The sequence below is a fragment of the Thunnus maccoyii genome, chromosome 20 (assembly GCF_910596095.1).
Source record: "Thunnus maccoyii chromosome 20, fThuMac1.1, whole genome shotgun sequence".
Lineage (NCBI taxonomy): Eukaryota > Metazoa > Chordata > Actinopteri > Scombriformes > Scombridae > Thunnus > Thunnus maccoyii.
In genome coordinates, this window is record NC_056552.1 from 10,141,155 (window position 1) to 10,165,613 (window position 24,459).

Sequence of the window (24,459 nt, forward strand, 5' to 3'; positions counted from 1 at the left end):
AGTAAGAATATAGATATTATGGTTATAGTTGAATAACAAGTCACTTAGCATATAAAACATGTTTCTTGATGATAATTAGTTTTTTTTTCAGTGTTTGCTAATGAATTCAAACACGGGTCAAATTTGACCCGCTAACACAAAAGGTGTAAACCCTTTTCTAACACATTAGAACGGTTAAACAGTTGCCTGCTCAGATTACCCTCCACTTAACACGACAGACTTGGAGTGTAAAAAAACTGCAGGGGGTCTCCGTGAGATGTGTTTCACTTGCGCATGTCTAGGATTCAGTGTGGATTGATACATTTAATAAGATGAAAGCGTATCTGTTCCATGAAACGCGCAAGTGACGGACGTCAAAGGCGCTTCTAAAACCACTTGGCCATGGCCTCTCTCTCTCTAGTTTGTGGGGGTACTGGAGATGGGAGACCGTAATGTCATCACAGGCAGCTGCTCTGATAACTCCCCCCTGTCCTGTGCATGAGCACGAACGCCCCCTGCTGTTGATTGACTGGAATAGTGTTGTGTGGCTCAGTCTAAGCCGCTTTGTTTCCCATTTACAGAACCAGGGCTGTGTATGAACACCAGATTTTTTTTCAGCGCACACACAGAACGGACTAGCTAATGGATTGTGAGGAGATATTTGCTGAATTTGACAGAGTGTATTGAACAAGCTCTCTCCAGAATTGCTGACTCCATCTTTAAAAGCATAATTTCTGGCATCCATCTTTGATTGTAAATGCACAAAGTGAAATCTTGTCTGTTCAAAATATCACAAAAGATTTTTCTTTTAATAGCCAGATTAAACAATAAGAAAATAAACTATAGAGAGAAATTGAGCTACTTTAACATTAGCCCCAAAATTCAACCTCAGCCACTACTTTGTGTTTAGTGCTAATGAGCAAATTTTACCATGCTAAAAGCTAAACTAAGATGGTGAACAGGGTAAACATCATACCTGCTAAACACCAGCATGATAGCATTGTCATTGTGAGAATATTAGCAGGCTGACATTAGCATATGGCTAAGTACAGCCTCACAGAGCTGCTTGCAAGAGTCTTAGTCTTCTTCCTTTTAGTTTTAAGTTTTCCTGTTTTAAAAAATCTACATTGTATATTTCCCACCTTGATAGTAGGAGGCGTGCGAGGGTCCTTGCGTTGCTGCTGTCTGGGTTTGCCGTGGCTGAAGAGCATCAACCCGTTGGGCTCTGTGGTCCTGAAGTCGAACGAGATGGATCCTGCCTTCTTTGCTGTCCACTTGCTCAGCGCCACGTAAGATTCTGGGGTGTCAAAGGTCACGGGGTCCAGCGTTGCTACACTCTCGCATTTAAAGGACACCACTCCACTTACCTGTCGCAAGTTGAAAGAAAAAGACATGTTTAGAGGTTCTAGCATTTGAAAAGTTTGGTGCTTAGTCTGATGTCCAGTGGATATAAAGACCAAAATGGTTTCTTTGTAGTCTGGGATTGAAATACAGCCAGTTCCTCCTGGCTGTGAACCCACTAAAAGACAAAAGCTTGTGGCTACCTTTCAAAAATATAATCCTATTTACTGAGTGGCGACTTTCTTTAAATCCCTACAGTACTGCTGACGGGAGGTTGTGACACAAAAAGATGACTGCGTGGCGTGTATGAAAGGATAATGTGTTGTCTGGCTCAAGTTGAACATGCTGTTAAAATGCATACCTTCATCTTTGGGTCACCCTGTTTAGCCAGTCTAGACAGCTCCAACCGTACATCATTGTTCTTGTACACCACCTTCAGGGGAAGAGATTGAGGGGGAAAGGATGACACATGAATTCACCTTTGAATTAAATACCAAGAAGCTTTTCCTTCACTTTTGACGGATGTGCCCTTTCCTCGGATTCCTTTCAAATACTTATGCTATGGCACAGAATTGGACTACTGCAACTTTTCTTTATTTAACTCACTGTCTCATTACAACAATCAAAAAACAATGCAAAAAGAGAAAGAGCTGCTTTGATAAACTCTTTCAGAAATAACAAACAGGATGTTGAAGAAATATAGAGGGGATGAGATATCCATTAATCTTCCAACCCAGGAGACATATTTTTTTATTCAAGTGTTCACGTATTTTCATATGAAAGCGACTACCTTAAGACCAGCGAGGCACTCCAGCCTCATCTCCTGATAACTCCCATTTGTCCCTGCCACTTGCATGATCGCTTTTACTCTCTCCCTCTTCTTCGCTTTTCTTTTTCTTTCCTTTCCCTGACACAGTACGCTCTCTGACTGAGCAGCGAGTGTAAAGAGTGTGCTTGTGCTGAGCATTTTGATGTTGAGAGAGTCGAGCACACACAGGCTCTGCTTTATTAATCCAGACCTCTTTCTGTGACCTGTGAGCAACTCGGCAACATCACAAAATCCCTCTTCTGCGCTGGCTTTTCACCTCTGTTTTTAAATTTTTGTATATCATGTGCTTTTGTCTCTGTGTGTAGGGCAACGAGGGTGATTCTTGAATATTCAAGTGCTGCAAGTGTGCAAAATGGTGTTGGTGTGTGGGTTTGTGTGTGTGTGTGTGTATGGAGGAGTGTTCCTGCGTCGCATCAAATGCACAAAACTGTTACAGCCGCGATCGTTCATGCGCGTGATTCACTGCATACATCTTAATTTGCTCACACGGATTATCATATCATCGTATTAAATATGTAAATGTGCCAGTGGAGGGTTCACTTTGACAGAGGCAGCCTCATTTAAACACCATCAGTCTTAATGAAGCAACACAGAGCGCATTCACCACTGATACAGATAGCTCTCTGTTTGGCACATCATCTGTCGGCTTGTTTGGTTATTTGTTTATGCCTCTGTGTGAGTCTGTGGGAATGAAAGAGAGACTCAGACAGGGTGTGTATATTATGGGTGTGAGGATGTATTTGGGAGTTCTGTTGTGTCAGTGTGCTGTGCATATGTACAGTATGTTTATTTGTGTTTGACTATTTTTGTCTGTGTGTTATAGCGGGTCTATTTGTGCAATCCTGCTCATGTATGTGCATGCACACGTCTGTGTATACAGTACATGCTGGGATTGTGTTTATGTGCACATGCATGTGTATGAGTGTGTTTTTATCAGCGTGTCATGTGAGTTTTTGTTGTTGCGGTGTTGTGGCCCATTTCAAGCACAGCGGATGGATGGAGCGTCTCTGTGGCGTAGCTAATTAGCATGTTAGTGCTTAGTGCTGTATCTACTCCCTCAACGACACTCATCACTGATTCTCTCTGATGCTGGGGAGGGTGTGTGTGTCTGGGACTGTTTCTGTGAGTCTGCCAAATGGAAGCATTTCTGTGTGTGTGTGTGTGTGTGTGTGTGTGTGTGTGTGTGTGTTTTAGAAAATAATGTGTGTAAAGTGTTTGCGTGATGCATGACAGAAAGGAAAAAAGAGTAAGGGAGAAATAAAAAGAGTGAAAAAGAGAAAGACTGGTGTTTTTTAAAACCTGAGTGTGTCAAAATCTGTGCAGCAATACTTGAATATTACCATTTATTGACTTTCATTGGAAACACATTGAGATGAAATGGTCATGGTGTTTACTGTTTCTGAGCAACATGTGTTATTGAAGTAGTTGTTCAGAGTTTTGTCTGATGTAAAGCAGTTTGGCAGTTTCATATGTGATTTTATACACGTTTGCTATAGTGATTATGCCCATTCTGTATATCACTGTATATCATATAGGATAAATATTGTTATTTATGTTATGCTGTTTCTTTCAACCATTTCGTCGAGCCCTAGTATGGACCTCTAAATGTGTTTTCTATGTGCAGGTTTACACGTGTGAATCATGCTTGCATCCCACCTCTTTGAGACAGCCCATGAAGTTATTGCTGACTGGAGAACCGGGGAGGTCAGCGGTGCTGGGGCTCCCTCCCACGTAGAAGAAGTCATCAGAGCCCAGCATGGTATAGTCCTCCTGGGTGTAGCCCGTGGTGGTCAGGATGCCGTCCACAGAGATGGTCACCTACACAACAAAGCACAGGGAAAGGACACGCTATATACTCACACCAAAGGCAGCGCTAAGCGCTAGCTAGGCGCTGACCAGCCAAATTAGCCCCCGTTATTCTGGCAACCAATGTGTATGCATTCTGGTGGGGAGAAGGCCTAATTGGTTTTGGGAATTGGCCAGTTGTGTTGTTGGGACTTTGATTCATGTGGTTGGATCAGTTCTAACTGTGTGGTGTAAATGGGTAGTGCTGCCTCTTGCCTTTGCTGGTATTACTGGCATTAGAAATAAGTTGCTATACACTACTAAATGCCAACTTCCAGATTTAACATTCTGCCTACAGTTAGTCATACACTCTGTAGCCACAGCTACCACTTATACACTCTAACTGGAATCATACTATGTGGTCTGCCTGCTTCAGCCTGTCTGTCAATAGTAAGACTTCTGTACAAGAAAACGAATAGAACTTGTGTGGGATGAACAACCATTTACTGCTATCCAAAGTCTCAGTACTGCAATTGGTGGACCATGGATTGTGTCCACACCAAGGCTACCTTTTGAAAGCCAGTCCGTTATTCAGTCACAGCATAGGATAGTTCTGGCTTTACAAAACATAGTGAAACAACCCAGTTTGTGCAAGGTTACACTGCAGTAAAAGGCTAGCCTCGCCTGCTATAAGTAAGCTAATTCAACCTTTACATTAACATTTTCCTCCCTATGTGTCTCCCACAGATTCTTAGCTGCTCTACCTTTAAGGCAGAAGATGCAATTTGATTAACTGTTTTACTAACAACTTTCCTCAGTGATCCCCCTAAAGTGACACTGGAGTTGCTTTTCTTATAGCCTGTATCAGGGCTTATAGCTTGCACTGACTGCCAACCCTTTCACATGTAAGTCACAGTTAGTGGTATGTTATTACCCTGTTCCCTTTCACTGATGATGCTTATCATTGCCAGGCAAACTTGCCCAGCTAGGCAGGTGTTAGTAAAGTCTCTGCAGGCATCTTCGTGCTACACACAAGGCGTTAGTACTATTTACTTGTTAGTAGTTGTTAGTTATTGCACTGCTGGCAGCCACAGCAGTGTTACATGTGTCAGGCCAAGCTGTGTTGGGTTACTGAGGTTAGGGTTAATGATTGCAATGCTGTTAGTAGTTGTGATGATGTTATGTTAGTGTATTGTTAGGGTGAGTTGTGATGATGGTGTTACTTTGTGGTCAAGGGGGTTTGTTAGATCAGCGAGTCTGAATGAGATGACACACTGACTAACACACACATATTGATGTACACACACGCACAGGTGTTAGATGGGTTACGGCTCATTCCACACACACACACGCACACGCACGCACATACATAAATATATAAACATGCAGCCTGTTCCTCTCTCTGCATGCAGCCACCAGCAAAGAGGACACAGGAGATTAAAAAAACAACAGATGAGACTTGAATCAGAGGCACCATGGAGAACATGCAGTGGCAGAGTGGAGGACGAAAAATCAAAAAAAGAAAAAGAAAAAAAAAAAAGAGGGGAAGGAGGAACCTCTCTATCCATTTTACGGACCAGTCAGAGAGGGGAAGGGTTTCTGGGTCACACCATGCAGGAAGGGGGGAGGGGGTAGGGAGGGCTCGCCACTTGCGTGCAGGTGAGGGATGAGCCAATCAGTACACCCCTACATGTCAGTCACATAGTGATGGGGTGAAAAAAACGGGAGAGAAAGGGAGGATTTAAAGAAAAAAGTGGTTGGCAAGGAGGGGGGGGGGGGGGACGGGTTTTTTTAAGCGTAAAAGATTACCAACCGCATTTATCCTTTTATTGGTTTAGTTTTGATGTCTATGGTTCAAAAGGAAATAGACACGGGGCAAACCCAAACTAAGAAACAATTAGAATGATATCTACCGAACAATGGAGTTTGTTTACCATAGCGTGTCCAATGCCTGAGTGCTTTGTAGGAGAGGGGGAGAAAGGAAAGCAAAAAACTGTGAACAGAACAACTTCGGGAACAAAAAAAGGAAAGCTAGAAGGCCTCTGGTGAGGTTAGTAGGTTGGTTGGAGTGGTTTCGCTAGGAGAAGGGCACAGGTTAGGTTAGTAGAATGAATCATTCCATGGATGGTGGTTAGTTTCACTAGCAGGTTAGTAAAGTTAGTAGTCAAGTTAGTAGTACACACAGGCAAACGGTAGAGGCAGGGTACAGGTGGGTTACAAGCACCCGAGTGCTCGTGACCCTCAGTGTTCTCTAGTTCACTCTTCCTCTCATTCAGTCACACACACACACTCACTCACTCACTCATTCATACACACACACACACACACACAATTGAAAAAGCACTCACCTAGAGCTGAAAGCAGTGCTGGTCTGGTGGTTAACCCACTGTAAACTAAGACCAAAACCTCAGGTATTTTCTTCCTACCACAGCATCATTGCAGTTGGACAACAGACCACTGACCGTAGCTTCTACATTGATTAGATTCTTGCTGCGGATTATAGTCTTTTCTGCTGCCCACAGCCCCTGAAACATCTGCAGCAGTCATTGTGGTTCACCAACGTCAGATACACACTGAAACGACTTAACAGGCAATTGAAATTAGGGCTGCAACTAAGGATTACTTTTCATCTGTTGATTATTCTTCAAATTAATCAATTAATCATTTAATCACAACTCCTCACAGTCCAAGTCTTCAAATTGCTTGTTTTGCTAGAGATATTCAATTTACAATGATATAAACGAGAGAAAAGAAGTAAATATTTGCATTTAATATACTGAAACAAGTAAATGTTTGGTATGTTTGCTTGATAAATGACTTGAAGAATTTATAAAAATTGTCAGACTTGTTGTTAATTAATTTTCTGTCAATTGCTAATCATTTCATCACATACATTCCATCCATCCGTTCATCTACTACTTGCCATTTTTATCTCCCTCCCTATAGCCATTTTTCCTCTAATCTTATATCTCCTCTCCTCTCCTCCTCTTTGCTCGGCTGCTCACTCTTCCATCCCCTGTTGTCTGGTTACCTGTCTCAGGTTGCGGGTGACCTTGACGTCGTGCCAGGCGTTGTCGTTGAACTTGCCGTTGACGGGCTCCACCAAGGCCTCAAAGGCCCCGGAGCCGAGGTTGATGACAAGCGACACGGCACCGTTCTTCAGTGCCAGGTTGACGTAGTCGGCTGACTTGCCGGTGTGCAGCATCAGGCCGTTGCGCTGCAGCGTCTTGAAGGAGAGCGTGATTTCATCGCTGCTAGACTGGATGGGGTTGGGTGACAGGTCATAGCAGAAATACTCAGAGCCCTTGAAGGTGGCAACATACTCCTCGCGAGCTGAGAGAGATAAGGTAAGGAGAGGTGGAAGAGGAAGAAGAGGAAAAAAGAAGTGTTGAAACATTACACTCTTGTTGTACATTATCATAATGATTAGTACAATATCCAAGCTATGTCGCTTCTTCCCACACTGCTCTTCACAATATGCTCAAAGATGATAAAATGGTGGGTGTTCATCAGAGCCAGCCGAGTAAAACAAAGCTCAGCTGGGCCTGGTTAAATTTGACTCGGATGTGCAGTACAAAACATATTGTTTAAGATGCTGAAAATGTTGTTATTGTCAAGCAAAGCCTCACTGATGCCAGCACTTGGAAGAAACACTTCCTTCCATACCTCTAATCGTACCATGGAGTGGTGTGTAAACAAGCTTTGATCACTCATGTGGGTTGGAGATTAAACAGTGTGGATGCGAGAGAGACAGTCGTGAGTCTGTAGCATTCCAAACTCGTTATGAAACCTGCCATCCTCTCTTTTGAGAGAACAGCTGTGCTGGCAGTCTGAAGTGATGTGGTCTTGTTTGACAACATGGCTCATTTCGTGATGTTCGTCAAATGCCAGAACGTGTGTGTCTATGCATGTATGTGCGGTAGCACAAGAGGTTAGAAAGGTTTTGAGAAAGATGGCAACAACTGACGATGAAGATGGAGAACAGCAGCCTGTAAGCATCATGGCAGCCAAAGCAGGCAGGATTGGCCAATTAGAATTCAGACTAACAGGCAGACAGCCAATAGCAACTTACCTTGCACACCCTTAGTGACCCCCAAGGACACTAGACCAAGGTTTTGCAATCCATCATCCTTAAACTCACACTCTCTTATCTACTCTCTCACACCTTCTCACACACAAGTGCACAGCCATATACGCAAGTGAGCCGAGGAACAAATATGCACACCTACACACACATCTGTGTTCAAAAAATGATCGTACTATTGTGCCAGCATACACAAGCAGGGGCGACATTATCTGTCTCCTTCACACCCATCCCCCCAAAAGCGTCACCCTTCCTCCGCATCCGCTCCAGCGTTCTCCTCACCACCATCCCTATATCTCTCACACCTCCCTTCTAGCTTCACGCCACCACTCCTCTCCGCACATCTCGTTGGCCTCTTTTTCTCGGCTCTATGGAGCCTCTGGCATAACCACCATCTTGTAGTTCCCAATAATGAGGAGAACAGAGGGGAATTTAACACACTAGGTCAGGCTTTAGCAAGACAGACGCTCGGTAAGGAACCGCTAGAGAGAAGGGGGGGGGGGAGGGTGAGGGGTGGGGGGCGAAGATTGCCATGTAATGAATAGACTGAAGTGTAATAGGTTATTAAGGTAGTGAGAGGCAGAGAGAAGAGTGTTGAAATGGAATCGGCCGCACTTGAATGAATATAACACAGAGAATAATGAGAAGGAAAAAGTGAGAATATATCACAATTCAAAGAGCAATTGTGGCAAATTGTCTTTCTTTGCTTCAGCTGCATGAAAAAAAACTCAAGTGTGAATGCCAATATGAGTGAGAAACAACACACGTTGTTTGCCAGCATGTGTGTGAGTTCCCCCTAGTGTGTGATTCCTTCCCTCCCAGCATGTTAATTAAGAGAGTGTGTGTGCATGCCTCGAAAAGATAAAAATGGTGTGCAACTTTGTGTTCAAGCACGTGAATGTGTATGTGCATGCGGACAAGTATATGCTTTTTATGTGTGCATGAAATGTGCGGGGGTGTGGGTGGGTGCTGGTCTCTGTAAATATTGGTGTATTGCTGTCAGAAAAGCTATTACCAACTCAGGGCCTCGGGCTAGTCTTTACTGAGAGGAGCGAGAGCGAGGAGGAGGAGGGAGACACACAAAAAAAACACACACACACACACACACACACACACATATACACAGAAAGAGCAGCCACAAAATGCTAACACAATCACATATACGCACTGACACACACAAGCAGACACGCAGACAAATGTAGATGAGGTGGCAGAGCGAGGGGGGGAAGCCAAGTTGTTCACAATGAGAACACACGCAGCCGTCCGGCAGCATTCTAGCGGTAATTTACAGAGGTGCCATTAGGTTTCAGTGTGGTGCTCCACCATTCTGGTGCTAATTTACAGACATGTCATTAGACCAGACAGGAGCACATAAAGCATCACTGCATCGATCTGGAAGCTCTGGCCCGCAAACGCTCACTCCTTGTTCTATTACATCACATGTACAACAGGCACATACACACTCAAATCAGGAAGGAAAATGACAAACAGATTGTAGAACATGCCCATGTGTCTTGTACGCATGTACTCAGAGCACTGACATACCTAAAGCACACAAACGTGCGCACAGAAACACGCGCACACACTCTCAAGTGGGCAGGTTGGAGTGGATCTGTTGTAGCTCAGATTAATGGAGTGAGTCAGTATTAGCTCAGAGTAAACAGTGAGACAGACACTGACATACACACCACATGTCACACTTCATCCTGTGGAGAGCACTGTCGATCAAAGCACGGGAGCAGGAGAATGAAGGAATACAGTGAAAGAGGGAGAAAAAAGAGGGAGGGAGTGGAGAGGAAAAGAGAGGAAAAATATTCAATTTCTTGTTGAGCACTATGTTTTTTTTATTTGTTTAACTGCTGTAATGGTTTCTTGTGAGCTGTTTATGTGTTATAACTGACTGTAAAATGTTTTTGACCTTGATCTCGATGACACTTGATGACTAAATAAATTTTGTAAATAGAGGAAGGGAAAGGAAATCTCTCGAGCTGAGTGCTTTCATTTCCTTTGGAGATTTTAAAGGATTATTTTCTGATTCTTTTTATGACTCATGTAATTGATTCTTTCTGATTGATTCTCGTTGTTGCTCAATTTTTGGTTGTTGGACTCAATATTTTCTTGTTTTTTGTATGCTGGTTGTGTTGCGTTTAAAATCAGACTGTAGTGCTGAAAGGATTACTCAGTTTATTGACTGATTCAAGGTTTGACTGCAAAAGTTTGTCTCTGTTCTTAGGTCTTGATCTCATCCAGACTACTTGATTAAATAAAGCTTGTAAAGGAAAAGAAATTCTCTAAAAGATTTTGGAGATTTTAAAGCTTTATAATCAGATTTTCTTACTCATATTTGTAAACATCTCTATTATTTCTTAATGTCACTTGATTATTGGTTACATCTGTGTTAACTTTGTCTTGTATGCGGGTTTAGTGGTTGTATGTAAGACTCTACAGCTGAAACAATTAGTTGATTTCTATAATAGATTACTCAATCAACAGAAAATGAATACAATTTTACAATTTTAGGATTTCAGGATCATTTAAATAATTTATCAAGCAATAATGCCAAACAGTTGTGGGTCTGAAATATGAGGATTTGCTGCCTTTCTCTGACAACTAAATTGAATATCTTTGGATTTTAGACTATTGGTTGGACAAAACAAGCAATTTGAAGACATCAGTTTGGCATCTGAGAAATTCTGATGGGTATTTTTTTCCACATTTTTCTAACATTTTGTGAACATCTGTTATAAATAATTCATAGACAAATGAAACTACTTGTTAGTTGCGACCCCATCTCACTTTACATGTCTTTCTTTTTCCCCAGTTTTCCCTTGAAAAAGAGATTTCAATCACAGAGAGACTACCTGATTAAAATAAAAAGAGAGGAAAAGACAGGAAAGGAGAAGAGGGAGCATGAAGAATGGAAAGCAGGGAGTTATGAAACAGGGTAAGAAATAAATATGCGAGCAACTAGTAAAAAAAAAGTTTAACAAAAATGGACTATGCAGGCTATAGGAGGAGTTGCAATAGACAAAAATGTAAAGGTGGAGGGTGATTGGTGTTAAACATTACTACTCTAATGAATAAAGCAGTCTACGGGGAGGCAGAAAGGAGAGAGAGAAAGAGTGAATAACTGATCTGATGGTTGCTGCTGTTGGGACCAGCTGCAACCGTACCGCCCCTCCAACGATCAAACACACATCACTTGGATTTCTCGGTGTGTTTGTGTGCATATGGCGAGTGTGAGTGCGCGCGTCTCATATGGCTTTGTCTCTTCTCATGGGTCTCCTCCTCAACGTTTCACACACTAATTTGTCATTTCCATGGCAACCCCGTGTTTCAGGGGCTGCAGCAAATATGAATGTGTTTGTGCATGTGTGTTTCAGGGAGAGAGAGAGAGAGAGAGAGAGAGAGAGACAGGAAGAGAGATTGAGAAGGAGGGTGAGAGAGAGAAAGAGTGATTGAGTGAACAGTACATTATCATGGACAGCTGTACTGAATCAAAATGGCGGATGGAGGCTGGGAGCACATCAGGGGAGCCTACATTATACAGCACCTGATAGAGGGAGCAGGGTGGAATGAAGCAGGGTAGAGAAGAGGAAAAGATGCACAGGGGGAATTTGAAAGACGAAGTGGGGAAAAAAAAAAAAGGGAGAGATGGAGAGACTCATTGAGATGAGTAACACAAAATGGAAGAGGAAAAAAAAAAGAAAGAGACAAGGGAAGGGAGTGGCAGAGAGGGAGGAATGGATGGATGGCTGTAGAGAACGAAAGAGAGAAAAATGCTGGTGTATCTAAATCCTAGTGTAGCAAGCCTCAATCATGGCAGCCCTGTCATTCTGGAGATAGCACACTGCAATTCCCCTGCACCTCGTTTTTAGCCCACCATGCAGTTCTGCTATCAGCTCCTTTCAGACTGTCCACACACACACACACACACACACGCACACACACACACACACACACACACACACACACACACACACAGCATAAACTCAAACAACCTGCATGAAGGCATCCCTCCTTACGTAATAACAGACAGGTGGATTAACTATGCACTCGTACAGTATATATAGATGACCAGTGTAGGAAATGTATGTAAATGTATGTATAACATATGCATAGTCTCTATATTAAGTTAAAGTGTGAAAATCTACACTACCAAGTTCACTAAAGGCTATGACTGCCGTCTCCATCTCTATTCAGTGATATACAGCATCTGGCTTTGAAAGCGATTGGACTATCACATCACAGCCAGGGGAGCAATACTGTAGAGGAGGATATTACTGTCAGGACACAAGTGACAGATTGGTTGTCGCAACGTTGATCTCTTATTCCTTTTTCTTTGTGGTGGTGGTTGTTGTTAAATTGAAGGCGTTCATGCCCAGAATGAGATATGCAGTAAAATAAATGTGACACCAGTTCTGACAAAAATCTTCCACTGTCACAAAAAGTGAAACCAGAGAAGAGTATTTGATGATTTAATTGGTTGATACTTATAAAATTAATCAACAACCATTTTGGTAACTTAAGACTCGTTTATCAAGCATAAGACGTCACACTTGACTCTGTGAATGATTTATCAATTATAGGGCTGTAACTAACGATTATTTTCATAATTCATTCGCTCGTTGTTTTCTGGATTCATCAATTTCTCAAAACCGGAGGTGATGTCATGTTTTGTCCAACTAACAGTCCAAACTCCAAATGTTTGGCATTTTTACTTGAAGAATTACTTAAACGATGAATCAATTATGAAGGTAATTGATATTTTTCTGTTGACTGACTAATCTTCGCTGTTCTAATCGACTAATTGGAAAAAAACGCATTAATCAATAATGGAAAGAATTGTTAGTTGCAGCTGTAAGTAAAACATGTTGCTTTTTGAGCAGATAAAGTCTCTTTTTCCCTTGATACACAACTAGAACATAACTACATAATATTTTAAATCGTTAATTCCTTTGAATTTAATTTTAAGCAAAAACAATGAACAGCACACTTGCTGAATTTATGTTAAATCTTTTATTTCGTGTCCCTTTTTGTTTCTTTTTTTATCTATGCTCATCTTTCTCTCGCTCTCTTTCTGTCTGTAGCTCAAATTTGGCCTTCTCTCCGGTACCCAGGGAAACCGACTTGTTTCCATGACAATGTCTGCAGGCAGAACAGTGTATTTGTCTTAAGCTGGATAAGATCAGAGTCAGTTTCATCCCTTTTAGACACACATACACCCGCATAGGCGAGCACACAAACACATGTACTAGCCAGGTTAAATAAACCGATACACACACACACACACATAATGATGCTCAGGTTTGGATGCATGTAATTTCAGAGATACACACACACACACACACACCGTCACACCAGCACGCCTAATGAAACCCTCTTACAGCAGGTTGTTAACAAATAACAAGAGCATAAAGACCTCTTTTCATAAAGGTAATGTAATGGGTTTTTTAATGAATGCTGTGGCTATTTCAGTTGTTGTAGTTATGCCAGACGAGTACAAAAAAAAAAAAGAGTGCTTGTGTGTGGGTGTGTGCGTGTTCATGTGTTTTTTTATTGTTTTGGCAAACAACAAAGAAAACTTCAAATGCCGGATGGGGCACTGGAGTGAATTGCCAATTGGGCCACTACCCTCAGCACCCACCCAGACACAATGGAAACTGCGAGAACAGGTAAAAAAAACAACAACAATAGGAGCACAGACTAGCCTGTTTCTTTCTTTTTCTTTCTAAAGGGAACGTGTGCGTGGATAAGGTATCTGCATCACTGATGAATACCGTCCTGGCTGACGCGAGACTGTGTCAAGTCAAGGAGCCCAAGGAGAGATGCAGGCGCCCCTGCTGAGAAACGCTGCAGTCTTATCTCCCTTCCTGTCTCCCTCTGCGTCTCCGACCTTCTCTTTCCACCCTTCTTTTCCCACTTTCTGAATACGCTCCTATCTTTCCTCACCATCACTTTTCTACACTCTTTTACCTTATACCGCCCACCCCTCCTCCCGCCCTCCCTTATATACTCGCAGCCAGCCTCCACTCTATCTTTCCCCTTCATCCTCCGTAAATGGGGAGTCCGTTTGATGTCTTTATTTTTAGGCGATTACAGGGTGCAGCGGCTTTGTGTGTTCCCTATTAGCGTTGCGGTGAATGTGTAAAAATGTTAATGTATACATTTGCTAACAGGATGGTAATTGCATACAATTAGCAGTAAATGTGTACATTTACATGTGGATTGCTAGACTTTTCCCATGGTGAATTCGGTAACTGAGCATCTCCCTGATAATGTGGGGGTAGAGCTCTGTATGTGGTGCTGGGACTTTCATTACAAGAGCTGCATGGGTGTTAAGCATTAATGAGTGTTGTAGTACAGTACTGTAATGGATGTTAGTAGTAGAGAGTGGAAGCAGAATTAGCCCCATTAGTGAAGAGGGTATATCAAGTAAAAATGATACATTTTTCAGTAAAAACTTGGTTGCAATTGCTTATCACCGCTGATGGCCGGAGGGGGCACAACTTAGTTTTAAGAGTTTTTTTTCACAGCTCAAAATGCGGCCATCAGCAGCCAAATTCATGCCAGTCAGTCCGGCAGGCAGCCAATCACCAGACACTTGCCTCTTAACACCAAGCGGCTCTCTCTCACCTCGAGTTGGATGTTGCTCACTTGCCCGTCTTGCTAAATTGTGTAAGCATTACCACTACAGTGGCTAATATACTGTATGTGTCAGATAAATATTTTTCTACTGACATATACACAGTATTACAGTAGTATTATAGTATTTACTTCAAGGCTTAGATGATTTTCCAGATTTTCTTACAGAAGCTACAGAAATTTGGGGAATGCTGACAAAGAATTATTAGACACTTTGGTGATTTTAAATAATTATAATGTCACAAATAATAGTGTCAATATATTAAACTGATTTTTCTTTTATGTTTACTAAAACCAAAGTTACAGCTGATTCAGTACACCTACAGACAAAAACACAAGGCAACATCCTTTATTCCTAGTAGTCTAGCAGGGCTGCAACTATTATGCAATTAGTAATTACAATTAGGACTAAGTATCGTTTGAGTTTTATTGATTCTGATCAGCTTTTCAGTTCTTATCGGTTCAATTCTAATATGGCAAAAAAAAGAGGTAGATAACAAAAATGTCTTTACTCTTTTTAGCGTTTACTTTGACTTTTAGTCTTTTTAACTGAACATTCACAAATACATACAATAAAAATGTATGATCCACAGTCAGTACATACATTTTCTTGTGGATGCTGTAGTACGTAACACTCCTCAGTTTTGTCTTTCCCTTTATTGCCAAAGAGAACGGTGTGTCACGGGTATCCCTGGCTCTACCGCAAGACATCAAATACTGAACATTGTTTCAGATTGATGCCGTGCTGCCTTAAATGTTTGGTCAAATTTGATTTGCAACCTGATTTTCAGCCAATTAGATTCCCACATGCATTGCACTTTGCCCTGTTGTTTTCTTTAATAAATTTAGCCACACTTTTGTGGATTTACTGCGGTCCATCTTTTACATATATTACTATTATTGTGATGTTAGCCATGCATGCTTATATCTAAAATGCTGTTGTGTTGGTGCATGATGTAGACAGGTCCTTGCAGATATGTAGCCTTTGTTTGCAATAATGAAGGATTAACACATTTAGGAACCAATAAGCAGAACTGAAATTCAAATTTTTTAATGAGTACTCGGTTCTTGGCATGTTGGATTTGGTTCTATTTTTTTTTAAATTAATAAATGAATCATTTTGTATTTAAAACCTCGTAAAATATTGGAAAAATACCACTAAAAAGTTCCCAGAGCCAAACTTACATCTTTAGATTCCCAACAATGGACCAACAGTCCAAATCCAAAGTTATTGAATCTATTATATATAAAAGAGAGAAAAGCAGCAAATCCTCACACTTGAGAAGCTGCAACCAGAACACATTTGACATTTTCTGCATAAAAAGTAAAAAAAAAAAAAAGAAAAAGTATTTAAAAATAATTTATGAATTATTGAAATGGTTGCTGATTAATTTTCTGACGATTGACTAATCATTAGCCTACTACCTTAAAAAACACACACACATGATTGAGATAAATGACAAATTATAAAGGCATTATTAAAATAATGACAATCTGTTTTTTAATTTAGTCTCATGTGGGCCTGTATTTTATTAAAAAGTAATCAGTCTTTGTGTGATTTATTATTAGGACTACTGGATCATGATGAGTAAGAGGTAGGAGACAAGCTGTACTTTGCTGGTACTGACTGGTTCCTCTTGTCTTGGCGTCTGCTACCACTCCCAATCCCACATATGGTGGAGTCAGCACGGAGCTCGGTCCGCTGTGTGTGTGTGTGTGTGTGTGTGTGTGTGTGTGTATGTGTGTTTGTGAGGAAAGCACGCACATGTGCTTTTCCCGGAGAGAACAAGAGAGGAGGAGAGACAAAAACGAAAGCGACAATATAAAGAGGAATCCAAAGAGTGTGACACTAAACATGTGTGTGTGTAGCCTGTGCCTGAATGGAGTGTGCGCCCATCTGTGTGTTTTCGCCATAAGACAATGTGTTAAAATGAGCCGCTTTGATTGCCGACGCTTTATGAGTCACAAGCGATGACTCACAATCCACCTCCCCTAAAACACGCACTTGCACAAGACTCACACAAACATACAAACACACACACACACACACACACCTCGTTCCCTCTCCTGCCTTCATCCACTGACCGTGAAGAATATGTGCAGGCAGCCTTACTCATGCATATTTACACTGAACACACACTCACTCACCTACTCAGCAGGCACTCTCTAAAGGTTATTGTGTGTGAGCGTGTGTCTGTTTGTCCATCCGTTCACGTACGTGCATGTTTAAAGGTCACTTCAAGACAGGCTGACCACTTGTCTATGCTGCGCACAGATTGTCGGATTGATATCGAGAACACTTGGACATGCGGACCAACAACCGTTATTAACCGGACAAAGCACCTCAAAGCTCAAATAAATAAATAAACATAAACAAGTATCGCTGCCAATTACGTCCAAGAGCCACTCCTCAATCCTATTCAGAACCTCCAATTGCTCATTCACCCGGAACTCTTCACGGTCTATTCTTGGCCAGACAGAAAGAAGAGAAAGGGCAAAATCTGCTACTTGGCTTTAAGCACATTTTCCATCCAGATTATTGCTGCTCAATACTTTTCAAAAAAAAAAAAAAAAAAAAAAATCCTTTTCCCCCTCTTCCTTTGGCTGCTCGATACTTATGAAAATCCAATTTGGCTCCCTCTTTTCTTTCTTCCCTCTACAATTCGTGCATTTTCACCCACTCAAAGTGATTAGTGATCTGTGGGTATCGTTTCCAGGGAGAATGATAGCTGTGTTTTATGGAGGAGGGGAAAGGTCCGGGGCTCCCCATCAGGGCTGATGTCCCTTGGAGAATGACTGGGCTGGGAGGGCAGACAGGAGCACCGCTGTCCCTTTGCAGATACAGGCAGTTGCTCTACATCACAGAAGCGAAGACGACTCACTTTATCTCTCTCTCGCTTCCTCTCTTTCCCTCTCTACTACCTCTATCATTCATTCCTTTAGCTCTTCTCTCACAGGCGCAGTCTCTTTTTCTCAATTTCTCCAGCACACACACACATACATACACACACACACACACACACACACACACAAGCAGACACACATGCTATATATCTTTCTAAGACACCCCTCCCCACACCCAATCCGCCCCCTCAAAGAAACTCATTTCAGCTTTGCAGGCTCCTCAAAAAGCCTCTTTACACTGAGCTAACCTAAGCTAGGCTTCGTCTGCACCATTTGACAGCCTTTACATCTCAGTATGCAGAGCAAAAACACACTCACACAAACACACGCACACACACACACATATACACACACACAGTTTTTTCATGTGTAGAGTTTCTGAAAGAGACTTCAAAGGTTTTAAAAAAGAAGAGAAAAAAAATTCAGCGACAGTTCTACCTTCAGCCTATCACAATCCAAACATCCGTAATAGTGAGGGTATCCACTATACATACACAAATACACCGAATACATTGTGTAATAATGCTGGAAACATATGTTAATACATGTCAGTCCTTAAGTAGGTGATTTAAAATGCTGAGCATAAGCCAGATGAAGCAATTAAATTTTCGCTGCCACCTGGATGATTCATGGCAGACATTTTAAGGCAGAAACTCCTGCACCAGGAGCTTACTTAGCAATCAAAGCATAGTAAAAATGCTCTGATAAAAATATACACGTCAGAATGTCTCACTGTGATAGATGGTTAGAGACATAATTTGCGCTCTGTTCAAGATATTTCTATCCACCAGCTTGGATGAACATTTCATTAAATAGCACATTTCAACTGGATACGCGCCGGCCCTGTCACAATGGGAGACAGCCGTCATCATGTCCTCTCTCATCCAATCAAAAAACCACAATAGACTCAGCTCAGCCTGTCACAGTCAGGCCTGTCTTCATGTGGGCCAATCAGTGTATTCATCAGCGTCATGCAGAGCCAACTGATCGAGCAGCACCTACCTTCAGATTTTCAAAGGCACTGTAGGCCGTAGCTCCTATTCATTCACACGCATGCACACACCACACATGTAAGTATGAGCACGCTCACACACACACATGCATGCAACAGCTTACCTTTTTCATAAATGAAACATTCCAATTTTATGGCAAATTGAAGCCATACAGCTCTAAAGGTCTGCATTACCATACATACAAGAGCCTGTCAATACATTCAACTTCAAAACCATCCAGAACAGCCCATTAGCCATACACATGACAAAATCAGGGGGGGTACCTCTGAGCTTTCCTAAATTCACAGAGGGTGGTGTCCCAAACAGTAAGAAAGAGGACAGGAAACAAAGAAGGAAGGGGAGGAAAAAAAAGGAGAAGGAGGGCAAGAGGAGAGAGTTTTGTTCATCAGTGAACAATTTTCAAAAGGAAGACCAGTGGCATTTGTTTTTGGGTTGTGTTCAAAAGACACTGGACAACTTGGGGGGGTTGAAGTATAACAGAATTGCTTTCATACACAGCAGGAACATCTGTCACATGCGCTCGCCAATGTAGGAACAGAAGCAAAAAATGCGCGGACCGGTAACTGCAGAGCAAAGCATGCTGGAAGCTGATGAAAAGCCACGGATGGATGTGGATGAGAGTTCCTGTGAAAACTGCCACAGTCGTTGATTCAAACCCTGATGTAAAGGCACACGTGCACACATATGTAAACATCGTGCACACACACACTCAATGCTCCATCCTCTCGATCAAACTCTTATACAGATGAAAGAAAATGAAATGAGGTGGAAGAGTAAGGACCAAATCAAACCATCCATGGAGTCAGTCGGTCAGTCGGGCCTTAGCTCCATTTCCATGACCTGGAGCCCTGCCAAATCTAACCCAGCGAAGTGCCATCAAGCTGCAACCACCTACACCTTCCTGTTAATCCCTCCCACATCAGCAGCCATGATTATATATATATGTCCCAGCAGAAGTTGCTCTCAGGCTCATCATTCTCTTCAAAAATCAAACCAGAAATTATCTTTAAAGCCATATTTCATATTTAATTGTTCCACTTTAAATGCCCAAGTCATCCATTTCAGTTTAAATTACAACTGAAATTTTCATTGAGACCAAATGGGACCGTTTATAGAATGAAGAAATCTCAATTACTGAAAATAACTGACCTTACTTCAGTGCCTAGAGAGACAACTTCCTCTCGCGCCAGGTGGTGATGAAGTGGGGGGGAGGGATACAGGGAGTTGTGAGTGTGGGGGTGAGGAGGTAGGGAATGATGGTATAGCAGAGGACAACAGGAAGTGAGGTAAGAGGAGGCCATACCTTGGTCGCCAATCATCAGGTGTGCCAGACCTTAAAGGAAGACAAGAGCACAGTCAGCACAGCAAAGGATCATGGGGTGTGAAGTGTATGTTTGCATGTGTATATATATATGTGTATTTGTGTGATACAGGAGTTTGCCAATGACATGCTGGTGAAAGCTAAAGTTCTCTTTGTGTGTTTCTGTGTGTGTATGAGTCCTCTAAATTATTCCAAATGTCTAAAAAAACTCGCTTTGAAGTCACTTACTCATCCTAGGCAGTGATCCTACGCACAAACAGGTACGCACACAGACGTTTGCACACAGCCATGAACTAGGTTGTATAAAGTACAGTATTTGTGTGTGTCTATGTCTATGTAACCTTGAGGCAAGAGCCACTTCAAATGATTACACACTGGATGTAGTACTTACCAGATGTCAGCAACCAACCCCTATATACCCACACAGACCAACATATATATATTTATATATATATATATATATACGCTGGATACCTTGTACTGTATTTCCACAATAGAGGTTGTAATGAGAATGTGAAGTGAAAAAGAACAGAAGGAATCAGATAAAAAGCAAAGAAAGAAATGTTTGAGTGAAGAGCAGGAGGAGAAACTCAAATATAGACAGACAAAGATGGAATTGAGAGATAGATAGATAGATAGATAGATAGATAGATTGATTGATTGATTGATTGATTGATTGATTGTTAGATAGCGATAGAGAAGTGCAACCTACCTGGAGTGTAGCTGTGCTCTGGGAAGGTGTCGGGGCCGGGCGAGGAAAGAGAGAGACAGACATTCATTAACATGCATGCTCAGCCCTTGGGTTACCATGGCTACTTACTGTACATGCACACCCGTCCAGGGTTACCGTGGTAACATACATGCAAAGTCCACGCAAACGTCACAATGGATACCATGCTGCACTGGTAGCCAAAACTGAGGTTTGTCTATTATTGTATATATATAGTATATATATGCACAAAGCTGCATAAAAAATATTGCACAATCTCTTTCTATGACTTCACATGTGTACAAATATACATACATAAGCGCACACACACATACCCACCCACACTTGTAGATACAGAGGGTGGAGGGGGGTGTGGGCGAAAATATACATTCCTACCTGTATATTTGGATTCAGGAGCCGTTTACCCCAGAACTTACCTTGCAGCAGCTTCCTCTCCCCTGAGCACCCGACAGATAGCATGCAACACACACACACGCGCACACACACACATATACACACACACATTCAGTCTCACAATCACTCCCTCAATCTGTCGTTCACACACACACACACACACACACACACACATACTTACATTGACTATGGCAGTAATAATGACGTGAAATAGCAGGGAAACATGTAGGGATGGATTAGCAGTGCAGGAAGACGAGGGGCATGCATGGTTCAATACTGGGACAGTGTGTGTGTGTGTTTGTGTGCATATGAGTTTCTGTGTAAGTGTGTGTGTGTGTGTGTGTGTGTTTTCTGAGCTTTCTGCTCATCTGAGTGTTCCTTGACTCTGCCCTTGTGCTAGTAGCATGGCAGAAACAGGTGGAGCCATTAGCATGCTAACAGCGATTTGCCCTCAAGGACAATGCAAGCCAGGCCAGGCCTAACAAGCAAGGTTCACTCTGCCTTCACTGGAGGGCAGAAAGACAGTAATTACATCTATGCATAACCCTGCACAAACTCTTACTACAGCTATATTTTCAATATCTCAAATAGTGAGTTTTCTCCAAAACTGACATATTCTAGTGCTTTGGAACAACCCCCGTGAATGAAATATATAATATACTGTCTTTCTGGGGAGAATAAAAATGCATACAGTCTATAATAATATCATGTTTCTAAGCTTGTCACAAACATGTGAAAATATGAATGTGAATAAAAGTGGATCATTAAGGAGCCTTGAAGATATCATGTAATTGTAAACGTGTAAGGAAACTAGCACTGCCACAGTCGAATTGCTTATTTCTGGCTTCAAATACGATCCCGAGGATCCATTTTTTCCTCTAGCAGAGCATATTCATTCTTTATTAAAGATTCATAACAGAATTTTTTTCTAATTTTCAGAGGGTTATAATTTTATCTCAAAGCTTTACTGTGCAGCTTCAGTGAGGTTGCTGGATTCAAAATAACATAATAATTTGAAGGTAGCATATAAGAGATATACCTTCATCCCGACCCTGCCTCTGCTCTTACAAAACAACTACAAAGCCTGGACTCATATACTCACAAATAATGATTCCCATTTCCAAAGAGACATCTACAATTCCACCACATACAATCACCATTAAACAAAACTATAGATGCTGTTAACATAATATTTTTACTTTAGTCAAAGGGGGATTCTGACCTGAGCTTTTTTTTTTCCCTACTCCCTTTGCCTCCCATCTCATTTTTCTCAGATACAGCCTTTGGATTTTCCTACCTAGAGTGCACCTGAGAAGAGATTTCTGACATACTCTAAGTTGGTTTGAGTTACTCACTAGTAGTGATATTGATGCATGGATATTAGCTCAGCCTGTGTATCCTGTGGTCAGCGATATCCAAGTGAACCAGCATCTTGTAAGACCAAAATGAACCACAGTACATGGGGCCAGTTTAAAAATATAAAAAAAAACATTTTCAACCAGAACACAGCACTCCAAAAACTTTTAAACCATCCACAAAAGAATACATCATCTACTTGATTCTCCTCTCAGACCTCTCTGTATCTCTCTGAACTATTTTCAGACGAGTTTTATGATTCACAGAGGTCTGAAAGAAACCAAGCATCGGAAGTACTCTTAACATGTTGTTGCACTCCATGCTTTTTGCAGTGTTTTAGTTTAAAAGCTTTAAAAGTTTCTATTTCCTGGCCCCATTTGCTGCTGTTTAATATAGCTCTGTCCCTTAAGTACGTTTTGTGAGCTAATGTCAATAAATGACTGTAATATAATTACCAGTGAGTAACCAAGTAAACCATTAAGCCAACATCAATTTCTGCCACCATCATACTCTAAACCCTGCAGCAATTTCTACCCAAACTCTAGTATGGGAATCTAAGAAGAGGAAACTATTGATCAGAAACAACAATCACATACTAAGATTCAATAATGGAGCAAGAGAGCATTATGTTGTTCTGGTAATGTGATATGATTTCACATCATAGAAAATGTACCACAATCAAATATATAATAACAATAATACATTTAACTTGTACCGCACTTTTCATTTATAGTGAAACTCAAAGTGCTACAGTATTAATAACACAGAACATACAACATAAAGAAAATAGTAATAAGGTTTTAGGCCTTTTTTAAAGAGTCTAGGGTCTGTGCTGCCCTTAGATGGTTAGGAAGGCTGTTCCACAAGCGTGGTGCAGCAGAGCAGAAACCTCCAGAAACCTCGACCCCCCCCCCCCCCCCGTCATAGCTAAGTACTGGGGGCCCGGAGGAGCAAGCTGCTGGCAGATCTGATGTACCACTTCAACCAAATATTGCTCAAAACAGCTCAAAACATGTACATCCATCCAAGCAGACCTCCTAACTGGGACTATTTTATGAGACTACTATTACTAACATTAGCCACTACTGCTAAGAGAAAAAAAAAAATGAATGTAGCACTTGTGCTCCATGGTAACACTTGGCATCACTCACAATTGAAATGTGAGTCCATCTCTAGGAAAATAAAACAGCCCCATGAAAGGTATAAGTAGCCTCTTGTTGAGCAACAAAAGTACCAGTCCAAAGTAGGTATTGTATCAGGTGAGAGCCTTTATGTAAAATGTCTGTAGAGCTACACTGCTGTTAGGAATCTCACTGGCGATGTGACTAATGGTGGTGGTGGTGGTGGTGGTGGTGGTGGAGCTTACACACTGTGTGAATGTGTTTCTCTGTGGGTTTGTATGTTTATGTTACATGTGTTACTGCAGGTATGTATGCATGTGTCAGCGCTGAGTGTGTCTCCTACTGTGCCCTAACCAGCAGTAATAACAGCAGACTGGATTAGGCTCAGATCACATGTAATTCTCAGCGCAGCAGTGAGCTTCCACAAAGCGCTGATCATAGCTTCACCTGTCACTTCCTGAATGTATAGACAACCCCCATGCTGCAGTGAGAACTACGACTGCAAGTAACAATTATTTTCATTATAGATTGAGCTGTCATTTATTATGATACCTCAATTAAGCCTTTAGTCTATAAACCGACAGAAAGGAGTGAAAATGTAGAGCTGCAAGTAACAATTATTTTCCTTATCAATTAATCTGACAATTTCTCAATTAATCGATTATTTGTTTGGTCATAAAACGTCAAAAAACAGTGAAAAACGTCTATCACAGTGTCCTAGAGCACAAAGTGGTGTCATTAAATATCTTGTTTTGTCCAATAAACAGTCCAAAACCCCAAACATATTCAATTTATTATAAAGTAAGACCAAGAAAAAAACAGCACATTCTCACATTTAAGAACCTGGAACCATTGATTCCTTGCCGTTTTTGCTTTAAAAATTATCTAAACAATTCATTACTCATCAAAATAGTTATAGCAGATTAATCTTCTGTTAATCGACTGATCAGGTATTCGA

The 24,459-nt window shown here is 41.5% G+C and overlaps 1 protein-coding gene across 8 annotated transcripts in view; it reads right to left on the reverse strand.

Moving 5' to 3' along the window:
- Positions 1 to 24,459, reverse strand: part of nrxn1a (neurexin 1a) — a 62,055-nt gene that overhangs the window by 32,202 nt on the left and 5,394 nt on the right. For 2 of the 8 annotated variants that reach the window (XM_042396773.1, XM_042396774.1), the window contains exons 3-9: positions 20,614 to 20,631; positions 19,884 to 19,913; positions 6,966 to 7,267; positions 5,869 to 5,892; positions 3,806 to 3,967; positions 1,682 to 1,753; positions 1,122 to 1,346 (exon numbers count right to left, since the gene is read on the reverse strand). In XM_042396773.1, coding sequence (XP_042252707.1) covers positions 1,122 to 1,346; positions 1,682 to 1,753; positions 3,806 to 3,967; positions 5,869 to 5,892; positions 6,966 to 7,267; positions 19,884 to 19,913; positions 20,614 to 20,631 — 833 coding nt within the window. The remainder of the gene's footprint in view (positions 1 to 1,121; positions 1,347 to 1,681; positions 1,754 to 3,805; positions 3,968 to 5,868; positions 5,893 to 6,965; positions 7,268 to 19,883; positions 19,914 to 20,613; positions 20,632 to 24,459) is intronic. The other 6 variants (XM_042396780.1, XM_042396775.1, XM_042396781.1 and 3 more) reach the window with 4 other exon arrangements.